This window comes from Nestor notabilis, unplaced genomic scaffold (assembly GCF_000696875.1).
Source record: "Nestor notabilis isolate BGI_N333 unplaced genomic scaffold, ASM69687v1 scaffold35425, whole genome shotgun sequence".
Lineage (NCBI taxonomy): Eukaryota > Metazoa > Chordata > Aves > Psittaciformes > Psittacidae > Nestor > Nestor notabilis.
The window spans coordinates 1-16,855 of NW_009931201.1; the positions used below are offsets into that span (position 1 = coordinate 1).

At 38.6% G+C, this 16,855-nt stretch overlaps 1 protein-coding gene across 1 annotated transcript; it reads left to right on the plus strand.

Moving 5' to 3' along the window:
* Positions 1-2,163: 2,163 nt before the first annotated feature.
* TRMT6 (tRNA methyltransferase 6 homolog (S. cerevisiae)) lies at positions 2,164-14,088 on the plus strand (the record flags this gene model as incomplete). Its single annotated transcript, XM_010015770.1, has 10 exons — positions 2,164-2,291; positions 2,705-2,814; positions 5,945-6,036; positions 6,120-6,203; positions 7,372-7,496; positions 8,791-9,155; positions 9,392-9,477; positions 12,710-12,812; positions 12,898-12,984; positions 13,915-14,088. Coding segments are annotated over 10 exons (1,354 nt in total), but the record flags the coding sequence as incomplete, so codon positions are not given.
* Between the last annotated feature and the right edge of the window lie 2,767 nt (positions 14,089-16,855).

A 16,855-nucleotide genomic window follows, 5' to 3' on the forward strand; every position in this document is an offset into this window, starting at 1 on the left:
GAGGCAGCGTGAAGGATTTCAGCGCTGCCTCGGTTCCTGTAAGGAAAAACAACCCGGAAGATCAACTGGCTGCGCTTGCTGTAAAGAAATGGAAGTTATTTAATATAGTTTTGTGTTTTCATTGCCAAGCGGGTGCTGATTGAAGAGGAGAAAAGGTGCAGCAACCTAAAAAGCATGTCTTTATCATACTTCTCTTGCTGTGGCTTGTGATTTCTGCAAGATGCAGCACTGCCTTGTTGGTAGGGACCAGCTTCAGTGCTCTCGTTGGTAGACTGTAGGAAGATGCTAGGTGTCAGTTCTGTATAGTTACTGCCTTGGAGAGGATGCTATGAAAGGTTTCCTGTTTCTTTTTCCTAGGCCAACTGGCATAGCAAGAAGCCCCTGCACTCCAGCAGGAAATACTGTAATCAGTGGACACAGCCTGGGCTCTTCCCATTGCAGCAGACAATTTTATAGACCAATGTGTAGAAGTCAGTGTTGGGTAATGTGGCCAGACATCTGATTCAGTAGCATGGAGCTTTAAAGGTACTATGCTTGAATGAGACTGGTTTAAAAATGGCATAGCTCAGACCTAGGGATTTGGGAGTACTAGTTATTGACAAGCTTAATGTTCACCAGTAGAATCTGGCACCAGAATCGGGCAGTTACTCTGTTAGCCTGCAGAGCACTGCCAAGATCTGCTTGTTGGGTCCCTCTTCACTTTTTGTTTAAAACCCTTATCATAAAATAAATAATAAAGAAGTCAAAGAGTAAATATTGCTATAGGAAATAAAATAACTTTTGCATTGATTTTTCCTTTTCTATAATCTGATGAGGGTAAGGACAGTCCAATAACACGTGACAATAGCTGTGGTTGGATGTTCTGTTTTGAATAGTCATCAAAATACAGTTTGAGTACATGCATGCAATTTTTTATCTGTCTAAACTCTTTTCAGTAATTTCAAGTTTTTATGATCTTTTATTAGTCTTTTAAGATCTGGGTTGGCAGGGATTAATAGATTCTGTGAGCAAGTATGTTAATTTGGTATGAAGCAAATTTGGTAATGTTTGACAGAACTTTGTTCTTATGCTTTAGTTAAGTTCTGGATTGTACTTGGGGATATAAGTAATATCATATGCAAAGAATATGCATGAATTGCATTCTTCAGCCAGTAGAAAACTGGAAATAACAAAGAACTCAACTTTTTTGCTTAGCTTCAGAATTAGTGATGAGTCTAATCAGCATAATAAGAGCTCTTACTGGTAAGTTTTGATTCTAATGTGGGTGTAGCATATACACTGGTACCTGTTTCATTTGACTAGATTGGTATATCCGTGGTCAGCAAGGAAACCTTTGTAAGTCAGCCTGAAAGTTAAAGGTTTTGTGGATGTAGTTTTGTGTGAAGGAGGAAGAATGCAAACCTCCCTTAGTGCAATCAAAATGAAAGTGATAATAAATTTTTGCATTAAACGTTTCTAGTATTACAAGATGCTCTCTTCTTTGTAGGCTTTTGGCAAATGTTATTTCAAAGGAGCTCTGCAAAATACAGGCTTATGCGCATCAAGGGGAGTGGCTTTAAACTGAAAGAAGGTAGATTTAGATTAGATACTGGGAGGAAATTCTTTACTGTGAGGGTGGTGAGACACTGGGACAGGTTGCCCAGAGAAGTTACGGCTGCCCCATCAAGGCCAGGTTGGATACAGTGGCTTGGAGCAACCTGCTCTAGTGGGAGGTGTCCCTGCCTGTGGCAGGGGGTTGGCACTGGATGATCTTTAAGGTCCCTTCCAACCCAAACCATTCTGTGATCGTTTTGCACTACTCTGCATGACCTAGCCTAGGTCTGTTTCATTCCTTGCCTTGTTCTGGTGTTGTCTATCACAAACGTTACTCAAGTGCTGTAGCCTTGTTTTAGCTGCCATTATACAATTCTTTTGAACTGGGGGAAAAAAAATAAAAATATTCTTCTTACTGTATGCTCAATTAAAGTTCTTTGTTCTTTTCCAAATGAGTTTCAGTTAAATGTGGTTTTGTGGTTAATTTCACTTTTTATGTTTGTCTTGGTTTTCTTGAAGGATATAGATAAAAATGGCATATGTGAAGCTATAATTTAGTTTCAACTGTTGTGGTTTTCAGACATAGTAAAAATAATGCTTTTAATATCATCAACTTTTTTATTATTTCAGAAAAATAATTTTTGAGAAGCAGTGGTTCTACTTGGATAATGCCATCGGACATGTTTATGGAACTACTTTTGAAGTAACCAGTGGTGGAAACCTCCAGCCAAAGCAAGAGGTGGAAGAGACTAACACAGGTATTGCAGAGGATTGGTTGGTGTTTGGAAAAACTAATTCGAATTAATTTGTTTCTTTGATAATACCAAAAATGGTGGAAAAACTTTCTATTAATCAGTGGTTAACATAATGTTGCTTATATTCTGTCATGAAAGTGCATGGTTTTGTCTAGATCCGCTGTTTCGCTAGTCCTGTAACAAATAAGCATTTTAATATGGGAGAAAATTTGGACCTTTCTTTTGGGGGAATATATATACACTAAAGTGTATTCTACATATAACATTTCATTGATTGCTTAGGCAATGCTTTGCAAGGCTCTGAAGCATGTGGGTTTAATCCTGAGAAGTCTGCTTTCTGTGAAACTAAAATCATGTTTCTCCAACTTAAATATATTTAGAAGGAGATTTTACAAGTCTATATCCTTTTCCTTTAGAAACAAAAGAAGCAGGTACAGATAATCGTAACATAGTTGACGATGGAAAGTCTCAAAAACTGACTCATGATGACATAAAGGCTTTGAAGGACAAGGGTATTAAAGGACAGGTAAAAATAAGGTTTTGGTGTCATTTCTGTGCTACCTTGATGGTTATATTTTAGCTTATGAAATAGGCTATTCTTTTTATTGGTGCATAGACTTCAGTGCTTTTTCTTTGTTCTGCTCAAGTCATGGTTTTCCTAAAGATGTGTTTTTTACAGAAATGCAAAGGCTATTTTCAGAGAAAACTTCATGTAAGGTTGGCAGCTCTGTCATTAGAGAGTAAAGTATGAATTTTTATGGCATCAGAAGTCATAACAGACAAAGAGAAATACTAAAACCTGTAAAGAAAGAGCTCACATAATCACCTTTTAGTCTTGTTTGTTCATAAGATTAAAACCAGTATTTCTATATTACGGACCTATTAATCATGCAATAATTAATCAAAGGTGTAGGAATGAATTATAGATGAACACCAAAGTGTTGACAAAGAACACTGTAACAAATATACTATCAGTGTGCCTCTAAGTGGTTCCTACCAAACACGTGATGCCTGTATTTTATCTGCATCTCAAAAGCTAAGAATATTCTCAAGAGATCTGTTCTGTTAGAAAAGGGTTTGATTTTTACCCTGCTCTTTGTCAAAAAGAAGTGAGGCCATATTAAATGTTAATAAACCACTGCAGCCAGTTCTGTTGGGCACATAATATCAGGCAAAATTCTCTGTTGTCTTTGGTTTACCTTTTCAAATAAAAATAAGAAATCGCTCATGCTTACATCAAGTTCATCTCCTCTTTGCATCTTGCTGTTTGCTCCTGCTCCTCAAAGCAGCTGTTCTGCTTTTGCCTGCTTAATAATGGATGGCTACAAGGAGTTTAAATTGGTATTTCTTCTGTTTCCATGGTTGTGCTGCTAGTTGTGTTATCTCTTGGAGAAGAATGTACTAATCAGTCTGATAGCTTTGATGTTTTCCATTCGTTCTTATTATGCATGGCAGAAGATCATTCTGGCCTTTCTGTATGTCCTCAGCATGCCTGTGCCATATATCTACCATACATTTATTTAGGTTGTTAACTCTGGTTTATGAACTATAGCTGAATATTAATTTTAGATTGTGTTATATGTTGGATGCCAGACAGGGACTCTTCATCATCTCAGGGACTGTAGTGATAGGACAAGTGGTAACGTGTTTAAACTTAAACAGGGGAAGTTCAGGTTAGATATAAGGAAGAAATGCCTTACCGTGAGGCACTGGAACAGGTTGTCCAAAGAAGCAGTAAATGCTCCATCCCTGGCAGTGTTCAAGGCCAGGCTGGACAGAGCCTTGAGCGATGTGGTCGAGTATGAGGCGTCCCTGCCCATGGCAGGGGGGTTGGAACTAGATGATCTTAAGATCCTTTCCAACCCAAACCATTCTATGATTCTGTGATATGAACAGCAGTAGATATTATTCTTCCATAAATGACTGAAAAATCTGAACTCATGTTTGTGAATGGCATGTCTTTGTCATGTAGGCTCATTTTAGAGATGATTGAAATAAAGCATCCTCTGTTAATGGGGTCCATTACTTCCCAAATCCTTCCCAGGTCCTGGGGGATAGGTATTAGGATGAAGACATGAAGTGGCATGTACTTCCAGGGCATTGTGTAGTGCTGCAGCTTCCTTTTGGCTTTTGCTTACTCTAGAGAAATATTCCTCAGTTTCCTCAATGTAAATTTTACTTTAACAAAAAACCCCAACAAAATGACACAAGTATTGCAATTAACAGTTTCTGAGAATAAGGAAAAAAAGGAAAGATAATTTGTCTCATGCCATTAATAATACATTTTAAGTGTTTGAAGGACTTTTAAGAACTAATGGCTTGAAAAGCAGCAATAGCAAGTGAGAAGTAATGCACCACTGCATTTTGGAGCAAGTTCTTAAAGTGCAATAGGAGATGTGGTGTCCACATTGAAAAGAATCCTTTTGTCATTCTTCCCCCTGCCAATTCCTGTGAGGCCAGGTTATGCTATGTTCTTGTTTGATAGAAACTTATAGTTTTAGCAGTTAAACTACTTTGATCACAACAACCAAAACAGCACTTTGCAGCATTTGTTCTTGAATTGCAGACAGGGAGACAAACCTTTTTTTTTGTTGGAGGACTTAGTGATCCCTCCAGCTGGAACCCAGAAATACAAGGAAAAGTTGGATTGGCAAAGGGAGGAGATCAGAACAAGGATACCAGGAAACAAAAACTGGAATTCTGGGAAAACCTGGGAGGTAGACAAGGAAGAAGTCAGGGGAGCATTATAGGAAATAGTAAAAGCTGAGTTTGACATTGTGCAAGGAGTTGGTATAGGAGTCCAGCACAATTTGTGATGCAGACAAAGTGGTATAAGGGAAATGTCTGCAAAGCAGTCAGACTATAGGGGAAGAACTGGGACAACATGGGAAAAAATTATACCCTCAAAGATAGAGATGCTGAAGTCGGACAAAGAGACCCAAAGAGGGAGTTGGATTAAAGTAAATATTACATATGACATCAGGTTTCGTATTTTCTCTTGTTGTTGTTAAGTATTTTGTCTGTATAGCGCCACACAGGACTTGGGGTACTGTCGTGCAATCCAGTTACTATGGCTTATGTTAGACTAACAGAGTGTATGTCAGTTGTTCCATGATAACTGACAATAAACACAACTGACTCATTCAAAATACAGGATAATAAAAAGTAGCTGATCACTTAGAAAAGCAGGGTAGTCTCATTCACATTCAGCATGGGATAGGAATATTTAGGTACTGAGGCTTCACAATAAGGGTTAAAGTAATGACTTGCTGATGCCAAAAGGAACAATCTGGTTTTAATTCATTTTGGTCCAATACAAGTCTGACCTCTCTCATGAGTTAGTTCTGGCACTTACCAGACTCCTTTCCCACAAAATGCCTCATTTCCAGGATAAGCATTTTCAATTGTGCATTTTCAATTATACATTTTCACACAGGCCTCATGTAGTTACAGAACACCAAGAGACAAAAGTAGACAATTAAATTACTGCATTTATGTTGATTAATAGGAATTTACTTCGCCGTTAATGTCAGTAGAAGTCAATGGTATACCACCTCTACTGGAAGAAAGTATTTTCAGTGTTTGTTTAAAAAAATACTATATATAAAATGAGAAATAAATACCAGCTATAATAAAAAGAAATTGTCTCTTCCAAGGAAATAGTTCAGCAGTTAATAGAGAACAGTACAACGTTCAGAGACAAAACAGAATTTGCGCAAGATAAATACATAAAGAAGAAGAAGAAAAAGTAAGTGAATTTTGAACTGTAGAAAATACTTAGTTCTCTCATTTGCAGAGCTTAAAATAAGACTTGCTGTGTGTTTCTTACAGGTATGAGGCACTTATTACAATTGTGAAACCATCCACTCGCATTCTTTCAACAATGTATTATGCAAGGGAACCTGGAAAAATTAAGTAAGTTTTTATTTTATTTCTTTTTTCAAATTATAACAGAAAGATATTTTAATATTATTTCAAAATACCTGTATTATTCTGGAGTATATAATATTCACATATCTTTTTCCCTGTTAATGGAAAGAAAATTAAAAATGTGATACAGAAAATGAATCAATATGCTATTGCAGCAAAGAGGAAGACTTTTGCATCCAGAATAAGCTTTCACTATCTCCCTGCCACCACCATCTTGCTAAGTACTTACGGAAGCAGAGGCTCTTCGCATGTTCAGAGCTATTTCTTACATGGTTTTGGTCAGTGGCATATCATCTCAGTAATGAAAATAACAAGCCACCTACCAGAAGCAGGAATTTTTGTCTTTAGTGTGTTAGGGATTCAAAATTTCTTTCAGTCAGAAGTCTTTCTAGAATTTAAAAACCTGTGGTTAACATTGGGGGTGGGGGGGTGACAACAACAGAGATCTAAGCAGTGTTTGATTTTCACTTACCTAAATTAAGCGGTGCACTCTTAGAGACATTGTTTGAAATGGACTTACTGTTTTTAAAGTAGTAAGAGGAGATCTAAGATGCTGAGACTTTAAACCCCCAAATTTGATGTTTAAGGCTTCCTAAACCTTTTTCCTCCTCTTTCTCCCATCTCCATCACTTGTTTTTATTTATCTACTAAGATTAGTTTTCATTTCCTTGGCCATCACTGAGTCTCTTTAGTGCATGTGCTGTGGTCAGTAGAGTCTGGTTTTGGTCCTGGATTGCAGGTGGTGCATGCTGCTGTGGAACAGGTGAACATCACAAAGGACAGCTCACTGGATTCGGAAATACATTCAAATACTGTTAGTTCTGTAGAAAACTGACAGAGAAAACAAAGCTTAAAAAATATTTTGTCTCACTGACACAGCATGAGATATCCACTTTAGTATGGGCACCCTACTTCACATCCTACTTTTGCTATTCCCTGCTCATTTCTTGTTGGCTCTGATTCTAGTCCTTCCTTATTACCATACCAGATGGTTAATTATAAGCGCCCACATGGTGACTCTGAAGACCACTGATGCTGTTCCTGAAAATCTTGCTGTAATCCAACTTTTTGGACAGGCTCCTGAGCTAATACACAGTATTTCTAACTCTTAAGAAAACTAATTTGATACTGTTAAACCCCTTCTGTCTTCCAGCCACCTGCGCTATGACACCCTGGCTCAGATGTTGACTCTAGGAAACGTCCGTGCTGGCAACAAGATGATTGTGATGGAAACATGTGCAGGCCTTGTGCTGGGTGCAGTGATGGAGCGAATGGGAGGTGAGGAATATGGTAGCTTTAGTAATAAGTACAGACTTATTTAGTCTTACTTTAGTAAAAAGTACAGACTCAGGGCTTACTTGAAGCTTAAGAAATATGCATATATGTGGTACGTTTAAAAGGCAGTACTTCAAAATGCTTTCTCGGTTTCTAAAATTTCTTTCAGTGTCTCTGCTATTCAAAGAGGTACTTGGTTTTCCATTTCCAGGGAGTTGTATTTTGCATATTTCAGTTGGATTTATTTTTTGCTATTGAAAAATAAATAGGAATTTTAAAGTTGATATCGCTGTGTGTAGGTCTGGTTTAGTTTCTGTCTTAGCATAATGACGTGTATAGAAAAGGCTGTAAGGAACTTGTACGCCAATTGTTCCCAGGCACCTGGGAAGTCCAGGAAAGTCAATGGCAGAAAACAGGAATAGTAACACTGGAATTCAGATGGCCCATAGCACTGGAAATGTCACCATTCCTCTTGTTCACTGCACCAGAGATTTAACATATACAAAATGTGTGTATTAAAAACTAAGTCAAGCCTGTCCTAGAATATGCTCAAGAAAATGTCATATACTACTTTTATTTCTCAAACTCAGTTAACTGGTTTCACCACAAATCAGTCAAAGACACTAGAGAGGGGTGACAGTTATATTCCAAAAGCCTAGAAAGGTAGGAAGTGTGATCTAATGTTGCGCACCCAGATGTGCTGTCTGTTGGCTGAGCAGCTCAGTAGCCCTTGTGCTATAACTTGGTTTTTGTTTCAGGAATTTTTGGCCGTAGGGATACTTTCTGAAGTACATTAAATAAGATGCCATTTCAATCTAATTATTGAAAAGTTCTTTTTAGTATGTTTAAACATCTGACATCTCTAGCATCTGCATGTTGAAGAAATTCTTTGCCTGTTAGTACTGTTTAAACTAGCCTTTATTTTTTTTTCTCAAAACCACTCCGTAGTTATAAGTAACAAATCCTATATCAAATGTCTTTTAGTTCTTAATTAAATTAGCTTTTCTAACAATTTGTCACTAGTTACTTGTTCTTTGCTCATCCTAAATACATTTAATACATGCAGAATCCTTGAGTTACCTTGTCCTTTTGAGTTCTAGTAATTGTTGTTCGTCCAATAAAGGTCTTCTACCTTGAGGCATGCTTCAGCATGTTAAGCCTGATGAAGATTACATTAAAAACAGGCAATTTACTTAGGTATTTCTAAATGAACACTTCATTTTAGCATTTTAGGAATCTTAGGCAATTTAAGAAACTCTGGCTTTCCAATGTGTTTTTGATTCTCTTGCTCTCGTAGGCTATGGATCCATTATTCAGATGTATCCAGGAGGGGGACCTGTTAGAGCTGCTACCAGTTGTTTTGGATTTCCAAAAGCCTTTTTTGATAACCTTCATGAATTTCCTCTCAGCAAAGTGGGTAGTCTGCTCTCTGGGACATTTTCTACAGAGACTCTGCCTTCGGAACCCGAAGATAATGTGCTAGCGGAAGAAGCAAGCAATGGATTGACTGATGAGAAGCAGACTTCCCTACAGGGAACAGAAGAGGAATCTACTACTGAAGCAGCTATGGAGATCAACCAAACAGAAGAGCAAGAAACAATGGACATTAATGCTGAAGATGTAGAACTTAAAGAGAACAAAGAAAAAGAAAATAAAGAAAATGTAAGAATATTTATTGTATTTCAAGTTTTACAATGTCTGTGTACTTTTACAGTGTCATCTGAATCAGACATGCTGAAATACAGCCTTATCAGGTGTTAAAATAGAACTCTGCAAGTCGTCTTTTGTGTTAACCTTAAGCCATCTAAGATGCAGAAAAGGAAAATTCAGTCCATGCAATAGTAATTCAATATATAGCTACCAGTTAAAGTGCAAACTATTTGTTTTGTTGTTCAAAGGTTCGGGAAAAGCAAAGAAAACAGTGGGAGAGAAGGAAAAAGCTGTTAGAAACTGCTGCTTTGTTGAGAGAGAAGAATGCTGATGGGTGAGTTTGTAGTCAGAAATGTCTGTTTGAAAACACACCTACAGGAAGTAAGTTCCTTTGAAACAAATCAAAGCTTTGTTTTAAAAATACCCATTTCTTTTCTTTATGTTTACAAGCAAGCAGTCAACCCAGGTGTGTCTTGGGTCTCATTTGGTTATTACCTGGTTGAGATTTTTTTCTGTTAAATGATTCTGTTAAAAGATTTTTTTTCTGTTATTTAAAAGGTTTGAAGTTTCATGATCTAAAAGTCATGGTTTCCTGGCAAGCTATGAGTAAACATTTAAAAAGAAATAAATATTCCATCCAAAGAGAAACAGAATCCAGGTAGAATTTAATACAAAATGATTGCCAATTAAAATAATCCCAGGATTCTGAGTGGCAAAGTAGAACCTGAGGGTTTAAGTTTATTAAATTGGAACTAAGTTTGTTGGCTTGGGGTTGGTTGGTTTGTTTTTAGAAATTCATTTCTTTCTTACACAGGAGAAAACACGTAACTTCATTTTACTGCTTTAGACAGGATCGATTGTTCCCAAGGAACAATTTAAAATAGATTTAGCATCAGAAGTTTAAAACAAATAAACTAAATATATTCCTAGAAATAAATGTGGGAATATATAAAAATATTTATAAATATATTCCCATAGTAGTGTAAGAGCATTTGGTGGTTGAGACTTGTGACTTCTTCATGATGTTCATAGCAAATGCTGAAGTGATTTGAGTTAATCAAGTAAAGTTGATTTAATTAGTAACATTCATATTCATTTTTCCCTCTTAATAATATTAGCTCACTGGGAATAAAGCACTTCTACTTGGATAAATTTTAATACACATTTATTGGTTATCTTTAAATGCCTGTGTATAACTTTGCATTACTATGAAATATTTCAACCTGTGCTCATTCATATCTAGCGTATTTAAGTGGTAAAATTACTATAAAGATGCAGAGACAGGGCTTTCTGTATTCCCTGAAGCAATCAAGTGGTACAGGAGGTTTGTAAAAAGTACTGCACATCTGTTTGGCAGCAGCACCACCGGCCATTGCAGTGGGTGACCATTGTCCTGGTTTAAACCACTGCACCATTAAGCTGCCTAAATAGCAGTAGGGTTTTGGGCTGGTTTTACCACTGTCTCCTGCAGCCATCATTATAATTCATGGCAAAGTGAAAACTAATATTTGATACTTCCTGTAGTTTAAAATAGTATTTTCAGTTGTTGATTAAGTTTGAATTTAAGAAAGTCTGTTTAATATTTGTCTCTTGTTCATTTGTTTTCAATTGCTTGTATACTTCTGTCCTTTGTAATGCATGAAAGCTGTAATAAATGACCTACCTGAAGGGATGAGTGATTTCTTGCTTTAGGAAGTCTTCAGCATGATGGGGGGGAAGAGAAGTTTATGGTTGCCTGAAGGCACTGTTGCAGATGGCTCAGTCAGGATCACCTTTCTTTAGTCATCTGCCTTTTATAGCTCACCATTTGTTTAGATCAAGAACCGCAGGGAAGATACACTGCTAAGCCAGGAAAAATTGGCCTGGAATAAAGAAATGCTTCAAACTAATGACCTGGTGCATGAGTAGAAGCAGGCAGGGAAGTTAGAGGTTTGTTTGCGAGAGAAACGGGGAAAGGGTAGGTAAAAAAAGCTGGTTGACACTGGAGGTGGGGAGAAAGATTAGGATTTACTGTTAGAATAAAGAAAAACTGGTCTTTAGGTGAATATGGGCACCAGCTTTAGGAGAATTACTTCTTGAGGTCCTGGATTTAACAATATTTACTACTTAATGTAGAAGATAAAAATTTTATTTAAATTGTATCTTCTGTGCTGTTATGTGGTAAAACATTGCTTGTACTACATTGATTTGTTCAATTCCATTTCTGTGAGAGTTGAAGTCTGTCATAGGTCTTTGAGTGGAGGGAAAGGAAGACATCAGGGATTTGGTTTTCTTTTAAAGACTGTTTTAAGATAGACTATTCTTCTGATACCACAAAAGTGGAAATTTGTTCATAGACACTCCTTGTGTTCAGAATTAGACCAGATACCCCCTCCCTACCCTTCCGTGCCCTTCCTCTCTCCTCCTCCTCCCCTCTCGCCCATTACATTCATTTTGTGACTGGCCAGACCACCTGCTGACAACAGTATGTGCTGCCATATGAGGGAACAGAATTTGCTTTTTCAGTGTCTCTCTCATCTCTCACTTACCTTCCTGTGGCCTGGCAGAGCTCCTGGCAGCATCAGTGCAGTATTCCAAGCCTCCTGAGGCTCAGTTTGGAGTTATTTCTCTTTATGGTCTGCTCGGTTAATTACTGACCACAAATGTTCTGAAGTTTGGATTTGAAGTAGACAGCTCACAAGGCCATGATGGGCAGAAAACCAAAATGGAAACCACTGAAAGAATTGTCTCACCTCTTCATCTCTGTTGTGTTTAGAAAATTGAACATCCATTTTTACCTCCCTTTTGGTATGAAGTTTAACAGTGTCTCCAGTGCTTCATGCTTTCCTGGAGAACGAATGTAAATTGGTGGGTCGTCTCATAGAGTATCTGTATACTGGAGAAGTAGTTTCATTAGCCAAATCTTTCTGCATCAGAACAACTTATTAACTGATTTACTGAAACAAATCTAGTTTAGAAGTGATTTTCTTGATTAAAACTCTACATTAGTCTGTAAAGAATCTTAACTATCTATCTCTTATACTATGATATTAAAATGTGAGAAGAATAAAATATGAAACCTTTAAGTTGGCAAGGACATAATTTCTTTTTAAAGGATTTTTAGTCATGCCCATTGAGGGACTGTTTTATATAATAACTTTTGTATAAAACTGTATTTAATGAAGATGATCCAGTCTACAAAGAATCACAACTGAGGTTCCATTCTAAGCGACAACTATCAGTCACAAAATGTAAATTCTATTTGGAGGGTGGGCTTAGAGTAGAGAAAGCAGCATGCAAATTCTTAGGCCAAAAGAATTAGTGTGGAGCTCAGCACAGCTGAACTGAGTGCTCCTGCGGTGCCTTTAATATACTGCACTTTAGGGAGCAAGTGTTTTTAGCCTCTTAATTATGCAAGTAGGAAATCGTGATTTGTTCTTGTATTTGGGGAATTGTTGGAGCCCTGAAAACATGCTGATGAGCAACATTTAAGCTGTAATTGATTGCTGTACTAACTAGGAGAAAATGTCACTTGATGAATAGGTTTCAGAAGCAGAAAACTAATGTGCATGAAATTTCTTTTGCAGCTTAATTGTAGCCAGCAAGTTTCATCCCACTCCTTTACTGCTTGCTTTATTGGAATTTGTTGCTCCTTCAAGGCCTTTTGTTGTCTACTGCCAGTATGAAGAGGTAAACCATGTTTGTTCCTTCAGCTGTTACAGCTCAAGTGTGGGACTGTTCTGCTCTATAACCTACTATTTGTTTTTTATTTAAGCCATTATTAGAATGTTATACAAAGCTGAGGGAAAGAGGTGGCGTTATTAACCTAAAGCTGTCTGAAACCTGGCTACGGAACTACCAGGTAAGGATTACAGTGAGTGGCTGGAAGAGAGGGTAAAATGCCTCAACAGCAAAAAATGTCAGTTCCTCTAACTTGTTTTGTTTGAATGAGATGTTTGTACATGTGGAGTAATGCCCTCTCAATTATGAAGAAGCAGAAGCATGTCTGGTTTCTGAGTAGCTCACTACCTCTGAAGAGGTTCTAGTACCTTCCCGACTTTCTCCTTGCCTATAGCCTTCTGGAGTCCGTAAGGAATTACCATTTGGGGGATGACTTAATTCAAGGGTAGCCACAATTACTGACGATTGATCAGGCATCCAGATCGGGAACAATGAGGAGATTCATAGATGAAAATGTTCACACAAGTTAGGCTTGGTGAGGGTAACTGTGTCCAGGTGCAGTTAGGAACAACGCTGTATCGTGTCCTGGACACAGGTAAACCAGCAGTGACTGATGGCAGTCACAGCAAGGAGGAAGCGTAACTGAAGAGAAAGCATTTAGAGAAAAGTACAGTGTAGCTGAAAGCGATGGTTCATTGCCATGCCTTACCTTAAGACTAGCTACATAAAGATGATGGTGACACAACTGGGAATTACTGTATTCCTCAATGCTGTTAGACCAGCTGTGGCTTTTTCCAGAGTAGAACAGTTCTGAACACATTACTGGGACTTTTCATGGATCCCAAACTTTGGCTTTACAATTTTGCTGGAAAGGCAGTAAGTAGTAATCAGCAAAGCCCATATTCTCACGTATTTCTGTGGTTCCTGGTATGCAAATACTTGGCCTTTTAAAGACAAATACACTTTCCAAAGGGCTGTTTGTTGTGATGGCTGGGAAAAAAAATGACATCTTGCGCTGTAAGTTTAAAATACACAATTTGATGTGCACCTGCAGAGTGAGTTTTTACAGATCCTTGTTTTCTTGTTTGTTTTGGGTTTTGTGTTTTCAAAGGTCTTACCAGATCGAAGCCATCCAAAACTGACAATGAGCGGAGGTGGAGGGTACCTTCTGTCTGGTATAACTGTTGTCTTGGATAAGGGCAAATCTGATTCCAGTAATTCAGAAGCACTGAAGATGGAAGAGCCATCATCTAAAAGATGCAAAGTTCAAGACCTTCATTGTTAACATTTGAAGAATTGATTTGTTTTTTAGATCTCAGGAGTCTTACTGTTAGTAAAATAACAAGTATACTTTCTGTGCTCTTGACAGCACAGGAATTGTACCTGCCATACATCTGTCAGCAAAAAGCTGCAGAGCTGCCTGGTAGGGAGGACTGACTTGCTTTTTACCAGTGTATGTGATCAGAATGAGAAGAAAAACCCCTGGAAGCAAACATCACAGTGACTTCAGTGACTTCAAAAAGAAGAGAGGATCAAGAGAAGCTCAAGCATCAATGAAGATGTTCTGTTTGTTTGGTGCCAAACGTGGACATGGTGAAGTAGTTTTTAAAAGGTTGAATTCCGAATCAACACATGGACCTTTGCTTTCCATTTTCGCAGCACAGCATCAGGATGACACATTGTAGGTAGTGATCTGCTCCCCCCTGGGAGACAGAACCCGGCTGTGTTCAGCAATTTCAGGAAGTGGAATCAACAGCAAAATAGTTTCCTTTCCAAAGGAACAGTCAAAAGAGAATACTAATGCCAGAACTTTACAGCATGACCCCATTTTCCTGAAATAAGTACAGAAGAGAAAGTGCATGTTCATACATTAAGATATCAGCTATTTAAACAGAATGTCTCTGTTAGCATTGCCTGTCATTTTCCTGGGAGTTGTGATATGCTTTTACACCACTATGTGTGTGTATGTATTTATTCTCCTGGTTTATCTTTCATGTGTAGCTTCTTTTTAATTATTTTTTTTAAACTTTGCATTTGTCATTTCAATTAAACCACAGGATGCTTTTCCTAAGGAGCTTTATTTTATTTTTCTTACTTTTCCCTCTTTTGGGAAATAAAAGGTCTGGCAGAGGCTTTAAGAGGGGAGCGCCCTTGCTGGCTGCACACCCTTGAACCTCCAGTGGGGAGCTTTAGGCTGTGGAGCCAGCAAGCCTGGGCCTTCTTGAACTTGCTCGTCAGGGGCAATCTGTAGCTCTGGGGTCAGGTGATTGGACTTCATAAAGGTGTAAAATTCTGTAACGAGAGCGGCGTTGTTGAAATGCAAGTTACGATTGTCTGGAACGGTTGGGAGCCTTTATTCTTTTACAAGTAGGAAATCGGGGAAAATACAAAAATGAGAAGAGAGAGAGTACATCCTGCAAGATCTTAATACATTAAGTTGAAAATAATGGATGTAATAAAAAGTGTCTCAAAGAGAAAAGACAACGTGGGGGATGAGGAAGAGGGAGGCGGTACTTGCACACATGCGTTTAGTCTCCATCAAGCATAGCTCAGGAATCTACTAATCAGGATGAGTGCCTTGTGTGCAGCTGCCCATTATCTGCAGCTCCTGATGTGCTCATCTAAGCATGAATCCGGCCCAGACAGGGTGACAGAGGACATCCAGGTGCTGCTGACACCTCAGGGGAGCCTCAGCCTTCCTGCAGCAACCAGCAGGGTTCCAGCTCAATGGCTCACTGAAAGCTCAAGCCTCTGCTCCTGTAACACACTGGGGATGTGTGGCAGGGCCTGGCTTGGCCTGGCAAAGGGATCGCTGCATATACAGGGACTTGGCACCTGTCTTTATTGTCACAGAGCAAATATACTACTGCCTTCACTATGCAAACTGGCTGAAAACAGCTGATCAGAAGAAATGAGCAGTTGCTGAACTTTCTAGTCCTGTGCTTTACTAAAACTACACATCAGATTTACCTCTAGTCAGGGGTGCACAAGCCAGAAGCAAGACAACACTTTTTCAGTAGCAAAAACCACCATCTGTGCTTCATTTAATTTCCTGGAACAAGATTATGCACCTCAATACACCCATACTTGTTTTAAATTGTACCACCTACCTTCAATACCCAAAGCATGCGTTTGCCTTTAAATAATGCAAATTAATGTAAATCATACTGAAGAGCTGTTAAAAAACCCAACCCTCTCATGTTACCCATCAAAAAGTCTTGAGCAGGGAATGCAAATGTGTGGATAAAAATGGAACAGGCAGCGCAGTCAAAACAGCTGCTCGGCTCTTGGTGCTGGTGGCGTCAGCCCCGCAGAGCAACGCAAGCGGAGCATGGGAAGATGACAGATAAAAGAGCTGTCACAAAGCTCTTAGAACCACTGAATGATACTTTCAAGTCTTTCCAGGGACGTGTTTAAGCAAAACACTGCTGATTCATGAGTGTCTATCTGCATAATCTGAGCTTTTGAAAGAAGTTACATACTTGAACAATTTAGAAAGTTTTCTGTGCTACAACTAAAGCTATTTGCTTCTAGGTGTTTACATACTCATGGACATGCTTTTGCTCATACCAGCTGGGGGAGGGAAAAAAGTGTCCCCAGCTGGGACACTTCCCAACTGTCCTTACTGTTGCTGGAAAAGTCTGGTGAAATCGTGGTCCTACTGAAGTGAAAATTCTTTGTCAACTCCTTCGAGCCAGGATTCAGTCCTCATGTAGCTTAACCAAGCAAGATAAAGTATTTGAGTGGTCGTACCAAAGTCCCTGGCATAGACATGCTCAAACAGTTCAAGGATCAGCATCTTCCTATTTTCACTTTGTATTGCCTTACAGTTAATTGGAGAGTGTGTGTTTAAATGAGCAGCTGGATTAAAAGGGTTAAGCTGTGATGATGGACACTGCACATTTACTGGTAACGTGACTCAGCTGAGTTCTTGGTACAGCACCTCTCTCCTGTGTTCAGTGTTACACAAGCACGGAATCACAGACTGGTTTGGGCTGGAAGGGACCTTAAAGCTCATCTAGTTCTACCCTCCTACCATGGGCAGGGACACC